The following is a 15,488-nucleotide window of genomic DNA, read 5'->3' as shown; positions in this document are numbered from 1 at the left end:
TCCTATATAGCCCCTAACATTGCTCAAGCCAGGTTTCTTGAGAATTACTATCTTTATTCTATGGTGTCCTTCCTTTTCTTTGTAAGTATCATAAACTCCATCATCATTTTCATCCATTCCAGAATTTTCTATCAATTCTTTTCCATCAGCAAGAATGAAGCCTGGAAACAAAAGATAACAGCAATTAATATTATACAAATATTAGGAAAAAAAAAAAAAGTAAATTATACAGTTGCAAAGACTGTTTTCTAGAACTGAAACCAAATGGCACAGCCTGGCTATGTTGCTTGTATGAAAAGCTCCCAGTCTCCAAAATGAAGTGGCTATATCACAACTGCTCTTTGGCCCACGCATATTCCTGAATCATGGCCAAAACTTGTTTGGGAGAGGGCTAGTTAAGCCCATCAAAAAAGTGCCAAGGACCAGTCAAAAAATACAGCTAGCTGAGGTGCAGTGCCCAAGTCTGTGCCCTGTCACTGTTTATTTCATTAGAGCAGATGTGGCTTCAGTGTCCATGTGGCTGAGCATCCAAAAACTGGATGACCTCTGGAATATCGCCGATTCAGGCTGTTGGTCAGACTCAGCTGATCCCCACAAACCTCTCTGCCTTTGGGATTTGTACGTCCAGATCTTCCATCCATAGGGTTAGTTGACCACTCGTTGCCAAAACAATTTTCTTAATGTTGACAACAAGCTGATGCTGCTTGCATCCCACTCCTTCCTTCCTCTCTCCCACCTACTCCCACCATGGCACCTCCTGCCTGAATTCTTTTGACAGGGATGAGGAAACCACTCACTGGTTTATCCAGACCAAAACCTGATATGGAGCATTCGAGGGTACGTTTCTTTGGCCTGAACACAGCCCACGTGGGCCAGAGAGCAGCTAAATGAAGAAGCTGCCTTCCTAAGCATTCTCAGCCCTTGTGGTACTGCTGCCTATACATCCTCACAAACATCTACCTGCTGCCTTCCATTTCCTACGCTACTGAGTAGTTACAAGCTCCCTTTGCATAGACCTGCCCCTGTCCCCTTGTAAAGCAGGGATCTGCTCTTGCACTCAGGAGCAGGGATGCTGGAGGACCTGGTGGCTGCCAGGTGGCTGCTCTGCTCACCAGTTCCCCTACCAACCCTCCCACGAGCTATGGACCAGCCACAGACCCACCAGCCAAGTCAGCTTCTCTCCAAGGATCGTGGATTTGTTTTTCGCTTACCAAAGACCCCTCTCCCCAGGGCCTGAGCAACTGCAAAGGATACCCCGAGGTGGCCACCAGCACATGGGGGAGGTAGATAACTACATCCTACCATCCGAGGCTGTGATATCTGCAAGACGGTAAAATGAACCCAAGATTTACATCCCCTGGAGCGCCTCCTGGTGTCCCATCATGGGAACTACAGCATTAGCAGTTCCCCAGCTGCGAGTACAGGGAAAACACAAAGGCCTCAGCAGAAAAAGGAGGTGGCTCCAAAAAGCTACTCTCACCAAATGCCCTCCCTGATTCCTGCTGTGAAGCGCGAAGAGCAGCAGCCCCCGAAAGTCAGAGAGAAGCAGAGGGGAGACAGGGAGGTGACAGTGTTCCCACTCCTACAGCAGGGCAATGTCAGAGCTGCAGAAATTCACAGGGAACTTCTGATAATCAAAGCACCCAAGCACCTTTCCAGAAGAAAAAGTTTGGTTCCCTTGCCCACAGATGAGTTGGTGTGAATATACCACCTACACCCTGAAGAAGATACCTGAATATTTTTGGCCCCTTGCTCCTGCCTGGGGGCTTTGCAGCACACAGCCACGACAGCAGTGGCCATGCAGAAGCAGAGCATGCTGGCTCAGCTTCTGCATAGCAAAACACTGAGACAGAACAACTCTGACCATCTGCATTTAACTCACCTTCACCAGTCTTTGCAGTTTCACAAGCCATAGGTCTAAGGGCACTCTGTAGAAGTGCAATGCATCCTACCAGAGATCTTTAGGAGGTTAAAAACATGCAAAATCCCTTTCAAACCTAAAACTCTGCTATCACAGCTGTGCTGGATGAGGGCAGCTCAGAAATCAGGCTTTTCTAATTCAACAGGTCTGTGTGCAATAGAAAATCGAGGGTGTCTCCCCCTCCCTGTGCAATGAGATGCTACCCCGTCCTTTTAGGCACCAGGACACATAGCCCCCTGGCCACGTAGCTGCAGTGGGAGAGGCAAGAGCTGCCCACATTTATTACCCACCCACCCCAAGGGTATTTCTGCAAAGTGCCTGGTCCACCAAGGCAAAGGCAGTGTGGTGGGAGAAGGTGCCCAGCCCCGTCCCTGAGCCCAGAGGGGTCCTGAATGCTTTCTGTAGCAGCACAGGGCCCCAGAAGACTGCAGGGATGCAACGCCAGAAGTGGGAACGGTTTAAATCCAAGTAAGCAACAAGTCATGGTGGAAACAGTATCTAGGTATTTTTATTATTCAAATCAATATTCATGGCATCCAGAAAAAAGGGCACAGGAACTGTGCCAGTGCCCAGAAATGGGCAGGGACATCAGCAAACAGCTTGTGCTGTTCAGGGTCTTCTCCAAAGCTTCACCTGAAACTCACCAGGACAGAAAAAAAAAAACCCACTAAACAAAGCCAAAAAGATTTCCTCCCATTTGTGGTGGTCCCATTATATTCATACAGGCGTGATCCCAGATCAAAGGCAGGAGCAGCTGGAGACCAAACCCATCTGCACCAGGGACAGATCCCCTGGGCAGCTCAGAGCATCCCAAGTCCTTCCCACCTGCTTGGGGCCAAAACTCCTGGAAGGACTGTGAAATCTAGAAATCAGGTTGCCCCATGGGTGAGGAGCAGATCAGACTACACTTGCCCCTCCATTACCACAGATCCTGCACGAGATGGGTAGGAAGAGTGGGGGAAGTGGCTGGTCACAGACAACAGGACAGGCATGAGGTATCTAGCATTACTTGTGAGAGAAGCAGATCTAGGATACATAACTGAGGAAAAAGGAAAAAATTAAAAAGAGGGTGGGAGAGTGGGCATGGGGGTGGGGATAAAAGCTTCACTACTAATAGTGGTGCTCTCATGTTGCCTCTTACCACCACAGCTATTGACTGTTGGATTCCTAAAAACAATTTTTTTTATCCAAAGGCTGGAATTATTACCAGCAATGCTAAAAACAGTATGTTAAGAACACTGATAATCTGCACCTAAGCCTTTCCTTTTAGCTCCTTGCAGAAACAAACCTCTTCCCAAATACCCCAGTTTGAAGACAGCAACAGTAAGAACTTCCAGAGCTCCTGGCCTTTTTTGGTGCCAGCAAAGCACAGTGAAGGACTGTAAAGTGCGCAGACTTGAGCTCCCCAAAGTTCAGCTCAGCCAGGAGAATAGTTCAGGAGAGAGTTGAAGGCAAACATGAAGAGTCTCCAGACTAAGACTCCACAAGAACTTGGGCTCTTCCACCCAGAGGCTCAGATTAAGAAGATAATGTCATCAGACACCATGATCTGGTTGTCTTCCTGCATGTGGGCCAATGCCACCTTCACTTCAGCCAGCGAGAAGGGCTCAGGGTTATCACGGTTGATGGACTCCATCACATTCTTCAGACCCACAGACTGGGCATGGGAAGCTTTGAAGACCTCCAGGAGAGCAGCTTTGAATGCTTTCAACCTGGTCAGAGAAGGGTGATTACTTCTCACCTTGGAGACCACACACACACGCAAGTCCATCCCTTTCCTTCCCAGCCCAGGATGCCTCAGCCCTTTACCATTTCAGCTGCAGCACCCAGCAGGAAAGCCAAAACCGGAGCTGGAAGCACCCACCACAGATGCATCTTCAGCACCAGACAACAGCTTGGACCCACCAGGGTGGGGAGGAACAGACACCACCACCCTCAGCCCCCACTCACCTTGGCTCAGCCAACTCCGGCTTCTTCACTTCACCAGCAGCTGAGGCTTCGGGCGTCTTTGGAGCATGTGCCTGAACTGGAGCAGAAGGAAGGGTTACCTCCAACCTGCCTGGTGTTCAAGCACCCACAGAGCAAAAGCACTTGGGCTTTAGACAGGGTGGGTGATGCCAGACTCCCTCCCAATGTTGTTACTTCTGCAGCAGTTTGGAAGTGGAGGGGAAAAAGTTAATCGTCAATACTAACTCTCCTGGCCCACAGAGCCATGGAAGGTTTAAAAAATTAAAAAAAATAAAAAATAAATCATCTTAATCTGTGGAGCTGGACAGTGCCACATCACGCCAGGGACACCAAGTGACCCCAGGGCATGCAGACCCACCAGGGCAGAAGGCAGCAGCACCCTCAGGAGCCAGGTGCCACCAAAACCCCAGGGACTCACCCTCCGGCATCAACTCCTCGGTGTCACTGAAGTCGTATGGGTCATAGGAGCCTCCCTTGTCTCCTGTGCGTGCCTTCTTTCTCCTGGGTGTGAGAAAAAAACGTTACCCCTGCTGCAACTGGACTGCAGATCTGAAGCCCCCCCTGCCCCAAGTGCCTGGAGATGTCTGGCCAGGACCACACCTGTGGCTCACAAGTGAACCCCCCTCTGGCTGGCCACAAATCCCTGCCCATGCCACAGGACCCAAGGTGGTACCAGACTGAGGGCTGTGGCTGTCATCAAATGTTTGGGTTGGAATGCACCTTCAAAGATCATCTTGCTCCAACCCCCCAGGGCCCCCTCCCCCCAAGCCCAGGCTGCCCCCAGCCCCGTCCAGCCTGGCCTTGAGCCCTGCCAGGGATGGGGCACCCACAGCTGCTCTGGGCAGCCTGGGCCAGCGCCTCACCGCTCCCATCATAAAACTTTTTTCTATGACGGGAGCAGCGAGGCGCTGGCACAGGCTGCCCGGAGCAGCCGTGGGTGCCCCATCCCTGGCAGGATTTTTTCCTATGTCCAATCTAAATCTACCTTCCAGGGGGGGCGTCTCACCAGAGCAGAGCAGAGGCGGGGGAATTGCCTCCCTTGACCTGCTGGCCATGCTGCCCAGGACACATTTTGACTTTCTGAGCTGCAAGCACACATCACCAGCTCATACCCAGTTTTTCACCCATCAGTATCCACGCCCAGGTCCTTCCTCGCAGGGCTGCCCTCAATCCATTCGTCCCCCAGCCTGTTTTGATACTGGTGGCTGCCCCAGCTCAGACGCAGGACCTCGCACTTGGCCTTTTTGAACTTCATGAGGTTTGCACAGGTATTAAATAGTCTTGGTCCCAGCACGGACCCCTGAGGGACCCCACTCGTTACCAATCTCCATTTGGACATCGAGCTGTTGACTGCAACTCTTTGGACATGGCCATCCAGCCATTTCCTTACCCACAAAATAACCATGTCCCGCTACCACAAACTGGGAGTAGACAATCCATTAGGTTGATCAATTGTGAAGTATCTCCCCAAGGCCAGCACTGCCTCCTGCAACCTCCAACGAGGATGGTGCCCCTTGCATGACATGCCCCCCCTTCCCTTGTTCTGGCTCCTACCTGCTCACCCGGCACTCCTCCTTGGGCTGTGACTCCTCATCCTCCTCCTCGGTCTCCGAGTCATCCTCCACCTGCTTTCTGCGCTTCTTCTCCTTCTCCAGTACCTGTTTGGCAAAGACATGATGGACTCAGGCCCCTTTTCCACTGAAGCTGCTTCTAGGGGACCAACCCCAAGAGACCCAAGATCCCACCACGGTGGCCTCATCCCACACTATCACCAGGAAAGAACCCCACCGGCGGCACAGGGTGCTCACCCTGCGCCAAACCCAACTTTTCCAATGACAATTTTAGAACTCCCCCAGGAGACAAGGGACACCTTCAGCCCACCTTTTTGAAGTAGGCAAACTGCACCAGCTCCAAAGCTGTCTCAGCATCCTGTAGATCAATGGTCTTGCTCATCCTGGCCTTGGCGTGGGCTGTGGAGAGGCGGATCAGCGTCTCCAGGGTACGGGCCGTGATGGGGGAGGTCTGGGGGGGGAGAGAGAAAGGTGCCTCTGCAAGGCTGACCCCTATCACAGCATCCCACCTCACTAAGAGGGGTCACGTCCATGGTGGAAAACCCCCATAGGGAGAGGGGAGCCTGTGCCTCAGTTTCCCTCCTCCTAGCCTGGCAGGGAGCTGCTCCTGGGGCTCACCCTGGCAATGTCCGAGTTCATCTGGCTCTGGCTGCGCAGGCGGGAGTACTCCTCAGCTATGTAGCTCGCTGACTCCTGGGTCAAGACAGGTTTAATCATCTTCGCCACGTGGATGTACTTCCTCATGAACTCCATGCTGACGATCTTCTCTCTGCAGGGAATGCACGCACACCCATGTCCTCCAAGGTGGGGACAGGCAAAAGGTGTTTGCAGAAGTTGGCTTCCCACTTTTTGCCCTTCATGGGCACCCAGGCATGTGGAGAATTCAGCTCCAGATGTTCCTCACCTGCCTGGCATGAGAGATCAAGCCCAGAGCAAATCTCCCTTGGCACCCTGCTCATGTACCTCCCCACAGACCGTCTGGAGCGTCACTGGCACCAGCCATCAGCCACTGGGTACGTAAGCCAAACCCATCAAGTCATAATGCTGGAAGCCCCTCCGAGAGCTCCAGGCAATGTGGAATGAAGGACTCACTTGCGGCGGCTGGGCCCGTGCAGGAGGTCATCATGTTTCTCATACACTTGAAGCTCCTGCTCCTCCTCCTGCATGAAGTCGGGGTCCTCCGTAGCCAGGATCTCCACAGTGCTGCCCAGGGGCATAGCTGGAGAGGGGAGGGAGGGCCACAGAGAATGGGCTTTTAGCTTTTAAAGCAACTTCCAAAAGCCACCACAAGCAGTCCTCCACAAAGCCAGGATGCTGAACCCGAAGAGCTGCCACCAAGGGGTGACAACCCAACGAGGAAGGACAGGCCTGAGCAGCAACAAGGCTGCAGTTAAAAATGACTCACCATCCCCATCCTGCTCACTGGGGTTGCGGTAGCGGTGCATCCGCAGGACATGGTCCGAGATCTCCCTGTCCTGCTCAGGGTCCATCTGGTCCAGCACAATGAAGAGCAGGTCAAAGCGGGAAAGCAAGGAGTCCTGCAGGCCAATGTTCTCCATGGGTGTCTTGTACTGGTCATACTGGAAGAGGACAATATAAGGGGTTACACAAGGCCCTCATGGGCCAGTCTTGGCTGCCAGGGAGGCTGAGAAGACCTTCTCAGGCCAGGCCTTAAAGGATGGATGTCCAGGCAGCTGGACACCACACTAAATCCAGCCTGCTGCAGAAGTAAGGCCTCTTTTCCCCATCCTGGAAGGTCAGCATAGCTCTCATTTGCAAAGAAAACACCTATTTTTTGTGATCCCAGATCAGGCACCAAGACTGGGGCATGTCACCAGGATGAAGGTCCACCAGGCTGTTGTGAGACACCCAGGCAGAAATGAGCCAGGGTAAGAAACCCCACAAGCCCCTCGCTCCTCCAGGAGGGCCACAAGCAGCAACAGAGACCAAACCAACCAGGTCTTCATTGTCCCACGGATCCAGTCCTAACAAGAACCAAGTCACTGATTTTGGGGGATCTTTTGGGTTTCACCAGCTGCCTCCTCCACCAAGATGGCTGCCAGCATCCTTCCCCATGGAGGGGACCAGCAAACACCAGCACTCACCCGGCCATAAACGGGGTTGGCCGCTGCCAGGACACTGCAGCGGGAGTTGAGGCGGGCATGGATGCCGGCCTTGGCAATGGTGACACGGCCCTGCTCCATCACCTCATGGATGGCTGTGCGGTCGATGTCTGACATCTTGTCAAACTCGTCGATGCACACCACTCCCCGGTCAGCCAACACCATGGCTCCTGCTTCCAGACGCCGTTCACCTGGCATGGGGTGGGAGAAAGAGAGGGTCAAACACCACTCAGCAGCCCACACATCTGCCCTGCCATTGCACTCCACCACCCCTGTGAGTAGGCTAAGCCTCAACGAGCAGCAGCATCCTTCAGAGCTGCCCACCTCCTACCCAACCTGACAGCAGAAGGACACAGGATGAGGAGCAAGCCCATAAGGAAGACAACAAGATCCAAGCTGCTGCTAGCCCTCACATGGGGTGCACCAAGTAGAAGAGGAGTAGAGAAGACCACCACCTAACAGAGCTAGAGAAAATACCCCTAAATACTACTACCATTGCCATAAAACTTCTGGATGGAGCAAATACTGCTAGAGTCGCTGCGCAATAAACAGCAGCCCTAGACCTCACAGAGTCCCTCCCAGGTATTAACAAGTATCTCCCTGACAGCTCCCACCAGGAACCAGCCCACCCCTCACCAGTTTCTTGGTCTGTGGTGACAGCAGCCGTCAGGCCAACACCGGAGGAGCCTCTGCCAGTGGTGGCAATGGCACGGGGCGCAGTGCTGAGCACATACCGCAACAGCTGAGACTTGGCAACGGAAGGGTCTCCTGAAATGGAGAAGACCACGTTTAATAACCACACATCATCTGGATACTGGCTCCAGTTTGGGGCTCTCCGTGCAGGAGCAGGTGCGGGGAAAACAGGCAAGAAGTGTGTTCATTCAGTCTTCATAAAATAAAATGATCAGATGATCTTCTCGCCTTCCTCAACGACTCAATGGGAGGAAACAGAGAAGATGGAGCTAGAGTTTAGAGAAGTGTATGGTGGTGGAACCAGAGGCAATGGGGACAATAGAAACCCAGGAAATGCCAGCTGGATGGTAGGATAGAGCCTACAGAGTTCATGGGATCCCATCCCTGGAGATGTTCAAAACCAAATGGACAAGTCCCAAAGCAACCTGATCTACCAGTGACACTGGCTCTACCCTGCGCACGTGTTTGGACCAGAGGCCTCCAGAGGTCCCATCTAACTTCAATTACTCTATGAAACTAAGTCCAGAAAAATGTTCCTTCATCTCACCCCCCCCCCCCCAACACCACCAACAGAGGGTGCCTCTGCCTAGCTTTTCCAGACCTATCAGCAAGATATTGATGTCTCCTCGGATGCGGCTCCCGTTCTCCAGGACCTTCTCGACCCCTCCAAGCAGCATGCAGAGGAGGGCCTTCTTGATGTACTCATGCCCATGGATGCTGGGAGCCAGGGATCTTGCCAGCTGGTCAAAGATATCCTAAGGCAGAAGAGACAAAGCACAGCCCATCAGATGGACTGTCGCAAGTAAGACTAAGAAGCAATACTCCACAAGTCCATTTCAGCACACCAAAGAAAAGAGCTTACTCCTATCGCAGAACCACACAGATGAAAATTATTTAGAAAGAAGACAACTGCTGGCCAGTTTTCATTCAACTGGGCTCTGAAGTCCTAGACCATCCTGACCATCACGTTCATCACTGGAAGCAGCAACCCCTGTGAAAGCAAGGCTCTCTCCGCTCCACGCTATGAGGCATAAGACCAGGTTGGGGCAGACCTCAGTATCTCATTCTGGTTTGGGATCTGAAGGGGAAAGAAGGAGGTGTTTCTCCTGTAGAGGAAATTCCTTGGCAACCAGCTGGCAGGATAAGGACACACAACAAGGGCAGATCTCTGTCCCAGCAGCTATGCACAGCAGAGCTGCTAGCAGGCAGGAAGGATGCTGCTAGCAGTACAGAAGCAGCAACAAAAAAAAAAAAAAAGGATTTGATCAAAGCCTAAGCAGAAAACTCAAAGAATGTGAGTGGTATAATCCAGCCACGTTGCTAAGACAGCTGAAGAATTACTTGCAACCCAACAAGACACCTCCTTAGCCATGTGTCAAGCCTTAAAGCTGCTCTAGCTGCAATCTCACACCCTGATAAGCCCACCTTCTAAGACTTAAATACCTTGGAGCGACTCTTGCTGAACCTCTTGATCTTGGCCACATCAGCAGCAGAGTAGAGCGGCCGGACGTCTTTGCTCATCTGCTTCACATGGCAGGCAATGAGGATAGTCCTGGAGAAGGGACACAGCCATGATCAGGCCCATAGAGCCTATGCATCCCAGCAACAACACAGCAGAAACTTCCACAGAGTCATCATTTACCCTCAGAAGTCCTGGAGAGGGCTGGAAAGCTTTAAGAGCTGTAGCCCCCTCTATCTGACTGCACTGGGACATCAATGGAGCATCTCTAAGAGCAACCAACCTCTGTGCGCAGCTGGAGCCCACAGCTACACACTGATGCTGAGCAAGATGCAAACCACTTCCAAGTGATTTAAGCTAATGTTTGACCCAGTTGTGAGACGGCCACCTGCCTGCCCTAGATCACATCTTCCAGAGATGTGACTCTAGAATAGAAAAGGATGGGGAGGCTGAACTCAAGACACAAGAAGACTCACCTGAAAGTCCCTGAAGTATAACCACCTTTCTTTCCTGGCAGGCAGCGGTACGTCCCCACCACCTGGATGCGGTCCCCAGGTTTCACCTTGTCCACCAGGTCATCATCCAAAATAACATCCACTGAGCGTGGCAGCTGCCCCGCTGGTGCCTTCTCAGGCATCTCCTGAATGGTGATGGTCTGATGGTCCTTGTAGACTGAGAGGCCAAACTCTGTCTCCAGAGGGTTATTCTCTTCATCCTAGAGGAGGAACCCAATAAAAAGACTAGCACCGTCTTTCAGGAGCACAGAGGTGGGTCAGCTGAGCAGTGGGAAGACAGGCTGTATCACCCAACACACACAAGACTGCTGGAAAGGCTTGATTTATCAGGATTGCCAGAGGTTGGTGTTCACTAGCTCCACAGCCCTCCACTGCCTAAAGCCACCAACATCTATCACTGCTAGTCTGGATGGTCTCTCCAAGCCCTGTCCCTACTGCAGGCAGTGGTGACACACCATCCATGCAGCAGGCTGTGTGCAATGGGGACAAAGCTCAGGTCAACCTTCCACCATTCCCAAATATGGGGCAAACCCTCTACCTCTACCCAAGGGTGCATAGAGCCTCCAGGACAGCACAGGCAAGCCCACGCTGACATGGGTCCCAGGAGCAGTAAGACTGGCTGACAACCTCCCAGAAAAACACACTACAACAGAACCAAGATCATAACTAACATCTTAACTAGCAGGTCTGGTGACCTTGTGTCAGCCAAGACTTTCTTCATATGTTCCTAGTAGCTCTCTTGGATTTTCTCACGTGTGATGTGTCTTCTTTCTATTCCATGGACTATGCTGGCAGAGGGAGAAGGGATGCACAGGAATTTGAGCCCCAGGCTCCGAGCTGGTACATTCTCCCTGGAGGAACCTGCCAATACTACCCACAAGGTTACTTCACCTCACCTTTGTAGGGTAGACAGAGCTGGATGGGAAAGCATCCAGGGAGGTCAGGTCTGTGTATCGGCGCTCAATAGTCTTCTTAGTAGCTGGGCAATAATGGACACTCCGGACAATCTTCGGACGAACCAGAGAGCCTGAGGTTGGAAGAAAGAGGAGTTAGGGCAGGGATGTCCCACACCTCTGTCAGCAGACAGTCCTCAACAGGGTCTCCAATGCTAAACTGCACTTGGGACACAATCCACTGCCAACCACGGCCAGGATTTGCTGAGCTCAAAGACCCTCCCAACACTCAAGACTTTCTGCAAAGCCCACTGTCACCTTTGCCCAGGTTTCCAGGCCGTACCACAGCTCCTGGTGGACTCCAGCCCCTCTGCAGCAAACACCTGGACCCACCACCCCTGAAGCCCCAGGCTCTCCCTCCAGTCTCACACTTTGTCACGATGCCCTCCACACAGACAACACAGCTGAGGAAACAGGCCGTCAGTGTCCGTGGCGACACGTGCTTCGAGCCAAAGCTGCCCTCCAGCCCGATGTAGAAGTCCTCATACTGCTTGGCATAGGTGGCATCAACAGAGGCAACGAAATCCTTCAGGGCACGCTGGAAGGCAATCAGCTCCTCAAAGGCGTTGCTCAAGAGCCTGCAACAGAGGGAGGTGATGATGCAGACCAATCAACCCCTTCTGCCTTCCTCCTCAATAATTTTCCCATGCCTTTATGTGCTCCACAGGTTTCCTAGGAGCAAGAGGTGAAAAGACGCAAAGCCCATCATAGCTCTGTGTCAGGTCCACTGCCACAGATGGAGCTGAACAAACTCAACCACATCTGCAAAGCCTCCCATGTCCCTGAGCAGACTGGCAAGTCTGGTCCAAAACATCCCCGTGCATCCTAAAAAAAATGAGTTCATTGATATCGTACAATGAAACCCAGCTTGCTGCAAAAGGTTTTGGCAAAACCATGCGTTTGCCAGCTTGGAAGGGATGGGCGTCACTGGGGAAAATGGCAAGTCCACATTTTCCATAGGATCTGGTGCACAGGACAAGGTCTGGCCCTTGCTTGCCACATAGGACCTGCAGAACCAGGACTGCTGGACCCCTGAAATCCCGCCGAGGGCGAGCCCCGGTGCCCCACACCCACCGGCTGGCCCTCTTCTCATTCTTCCGCCGCAGGTCGTTGATGTTGACGAGCAGGCGGTACTGGTTGTCGCTGATCATGTCCCGGACTTTGCCGTGATAAATCCCTTGGTCTTCCTGCAAGAAGCGGGGGGGGGGGGGGGGGGGGGGGGGGGGGGGGGAACCACCAAAAAAACAATTCGTTTTGCATGTCCGCCTGTCTGAGCCATCCCCACCCCCACCCGGCGCCCATTCCTACAAAGCTCAAAACCCTTCACACCCCACCGAGCAAGCAGAGGTGGGGGCACAGGGAATCGCTGCTGCCCCACCCCGGGGGAAGGGGGGGTGGATGCAGCCCCGCTCCCGGCCTCACCTCATCGTCCAGGAAGTCGAGGTAGTCGCGCTGCGCCTCCCGCAGCTCCGCGTCCTCCAGCCCGCCCGCCGGCGCCGCCATGCTGCCGGCCGCTCAAGGAATCCGGGGTCGCCGCGGGGATCCCGCCGCCACTGCAGGAGCTGAGGGAGGCGAGGCGAGGGGAGGGGAGGGGAGGGGAGGCGAGGGGAGCCGGCCCTGCCCGCAGCGGCCCCGGCAGCGCCCGCGATCCGACCGGCTGCGATCCGGTTCCCCCCCCCAACAGCCGCCGCGCAGCTGCGTAGCGCCAAAACCGAGCGCCTTTCCCGCCACCGAGCGGGAGTCCCGCCTCCGCCCCGCCCTGCGGCGCTGCTCACTGGTTGGCACCGCCCCGCGTCAGCCAATGGGGCAGCGATGGAGTTCGCGGGAGTGACGCGCGCCCAGTTCCAGCCTATCAGAGCGCGGAGGGGCGGGGGGAGCGCGGCCGCGCCGGGGGGGCGGGGGTCGGCACGGGGGGGCCGGGCCCGGCTCCGGCGCTTGGCAGCCACCGACCGGCCGCAAATACCGGTGTATTTAAAAAAAGAAAAAAGGCAAAACCGAAACAAACAAACAAAAAACCCCTCAACCCACAAAAAAAAACAACCCCCACTTTTCCTATCGCGTTTTGGGGAGCCCCCTTTCCGCACGTTTTCACCCCAAAGCGCACAGACTGGGCACCGCTTTTCCCCTTTAGGTGGCCAAGCGCCAGGCCGGGAATGTGGGGCTGGGGGCGCAAAAGCAGCAGGGCCCGCTCCGCAAGGAAAAGGGTGATTTCAGGTGTGAATGGAGCAGTGCCGCTCCGGATGGGGAAACCGGCTGCTCCCCCTTAAAAAATACTTTTGGTATCCCTTAAAAGTCTCTATCTAAGCTCTGTTTAAGAATAGATAAAGAATAAAAAGCTAGACAAAACTATTGTGATCTGCAAGGCACAGCAGGCACCTGAACTTGGCCATGGCCCTGGGTACTAGAGCTAAAAGCATTTTCTCCAGGGTTGGTAGTAAATATCCACCCAGGGCGCATTGGGCTGTGCAAAACACTGAGGCACAATTCACGCTGCTTCAATTCCTTTTTTGGAAGGGGGGCAGGAAACAGCCCCCAGACCAGACCTCTCTTAAAATAATAGGAAATGTTGCTGGGAACAGCTGTGGCCACTTTAGGATATCTGTAGCCCAAGTCCTGGGTATTTGTTCAGTTCTGTGAGATTTGCTTATGTCATTCCGCATCAAAGTGAAAGTTCAGATTTTCCTATTCAGGTGTTTGGCCCTCCACTGTACTTTGATGGAGTACCAAACATGGCAGATTGGCAAGAATGGAGGCTCTTGGGCTCTGTTGCTGTTTTCTTTCTGTGTTTTTTTTTTTCTTTTCATTTTTTCCTTTCTTTTCTTTTTTCTTTTTTCTTTTTTTTTTTCCTTTTTTTCTTTTCTTTTCTTTTTTCTTTTTGATCTTCTAGGTTGTTCTGCTAGCTCTGGAGATGCTTTCCGCAGCTGGAACAGCCTCCCTGACTCCGCACACTCAGTAGCACCCATTTCCCTTCAGACACTCCTCCAATCCACCCCTTCCTCTGATTTTCTGGAGATTTCTCATTTTCATTGCAGCTGGCGTGGCTGGGGGCAGCACAAGGAGGAGTGCACAGAGAAAGCCTTTGGTGTGCACCTGCCACACTCTCAGGGTCATAGCAAGACATTTTGGTGGGCATGCCAGCTGTGAGGATATAAACTGGCTGGAGGAATCAGTCTGTGTAAATCCCCAAAGGAAGTACAATGTATCCTATAGAAGTTGTTAGAACCTGACATAAGATTTCACCTTTGAGACAGTTTCCTTCTCTCTGCAGTAGACAGACTACCAAATCTAGCAATAAACACAGTCCATGTGCTTTATTGCAGCTAAAATATGGATGGGGAAAAAAAAAATACAGATGCAAAGCAACCCACAAGTACAGTGGGCAGTGAACGAAGTGGTACCAGGGTGGGATTCAGACACGTCTATATAGATGGTATATAGATCTCCCTTACATTTAGGTGGTCAAAATGAATCCCAGCCCACAGAGACATTGTGAACTGCTGCAGTGCCCCTCCTGCTGAGGACAGGGAGATCTGTGTCAAGAGAGCTGGCAGGGACCCATGGCTCCTGACTGCACTGTAACAAGAGTTAGGGATAAAAATAGCTGCCCGTTGTTATTCACAACAGTGCCCTATAGCAACTGCTGCTCCGCTGTGGCTTTTGCCTGAATAATTAATTGGAGCAGGTCGGGCCAGGGAGGGAGACTGAGAACACCAGGATAACACAGGTGAGGTGGAAGTCTTCCCTGCCTCTTGGGACTCCCTTGGGAGGATGCCCAAGGTCTCCAGAGATTCACCTCCCTGCCACATCCCAGCAGTTACAGGGTGGAGAGTGCAGTACAGGCTCAGAGACATTTAGCATCTCCCAACCACTGAAAAAAACAGGAATTGAGCACCTAAATACAAGGAGGGCTGGGCTGCAGAGCTCACAGAAAGATCAAAGAATCATGGGTGGATGCAGGAGTAATTTTCATGGGTGAATTGCCCACATAGGGTGCTGGCCAGAACACCCCAACTGTTCCATGAGCGCATTTTCTCTTTCCTTCCTCATACCTCTGTGTGTCGGAGATCCCTTTATGGGTAGGTACCCTGTGATCCCTCCAAGATTCTGGGGGGGGGGGGGGGGGTGTCCCTTAGTTCAACTAAAAGTCAATTTTCAAGTCACAACTCACTTTTCAAGTTGCCATCTGTTAGCTTTGCTGCATGCTGAGCAACCTTGTCTCACCCCTGGAGAGCAGAGGAGAGGCTTGTGGCTCATTCACAGCTCCAAAAATGTGGGGGAGAATACT

General features: G+C 52.8%; 2 protein-coding genes across 2 annotated transcripts in view; both read right to left on the bottom strand.

Moving 5' to 3' along the window:
* The window catches only part of LOC102045850 (serine protease 48), a 235,877-nt gene that overhangs the window by 67,488 nt on the left and 152,901 nt on the right, over positions 1–15,488 (bottom strand). The gene's annotated exons all lie outside the window — the stretch shown is intronic.
* MCM3 (minichromosome maintenance complex component 3) lies at positions 2,405–12,783 on the bottom strand. The gene is made up of 17 exons (XM_005441537.3): positions 12,626–12,783; positions 12,278–12,390; positions 11,573–11,781; positions 11,147–11,277; positions 10,212–10,450; positions 9,720–9,828; positions 8,878–9,031; positions 8,220–8,351; positions 7,566–7,774; positions 6,866–7,040; positions 6,553–6,679; positions 6,079–6,229; positions 5,771–5,911; positions 5,444–5,547; positions 4,308–4,390; positions 3,872–3,947; positions 2,405–3,633 (listed from the first exon to the last, which is right to left on the bottom strand). Exons 1-17 carry the CDS (start codon positions 12,704–12,706, stop codon positions 3,435–3,437), a joined length of 2,433 nt encoding a protein of 810 aa, XP_005441594.3. The 5' UTR covers positions 12,707–12,783; the 3' UTR covers positions 2,405–3,434.

The sequence above is a fragment of the Falco cherrug genome, chromosome 6 (genome assembly GCF_023634085.1).
Source record: "Falco cherrug isolate bFalChe1 chromosome 6, bFalChe1.pri, whole genome shotgun sequence".
Lineage (NCBI taxonomy): Eukaryota > Metazoa > Chordata > Aves > Falconiformes > Falconidae > Falco > Falco cherrug.
The sequence above is the reverse complement of the archived record's forward strand: the minus strand, read 5'-3'. Positions and strand labels throughout refer to the sequence as shown.

Bases quoted from the DNA above. Each gene is read 5' to 3' on its own strand.
- MCM3 (XM_005441537.3), bottom strand. From the start codon at position 12,706: ATGGCGGCGCCGGCGGGCGGGCTGGAGGACGCGGAGCTGCGGGAGGCG. The intron at 9,829-10,211 runs GTGAGTCTTCTT...TCCCTTCTCCAG, and splicing joins TATACTTCAGGGACTTTCAG to GACTATCCTCATTGCCTGCC. The intron at 3,948-4,307 runs GTGAGTCCCTGG...CTTCTGCTCCAG, and splicing joins CGAGGAGTTGATGCCGGAGG to TTCAGGCACATGCTCCAAAG.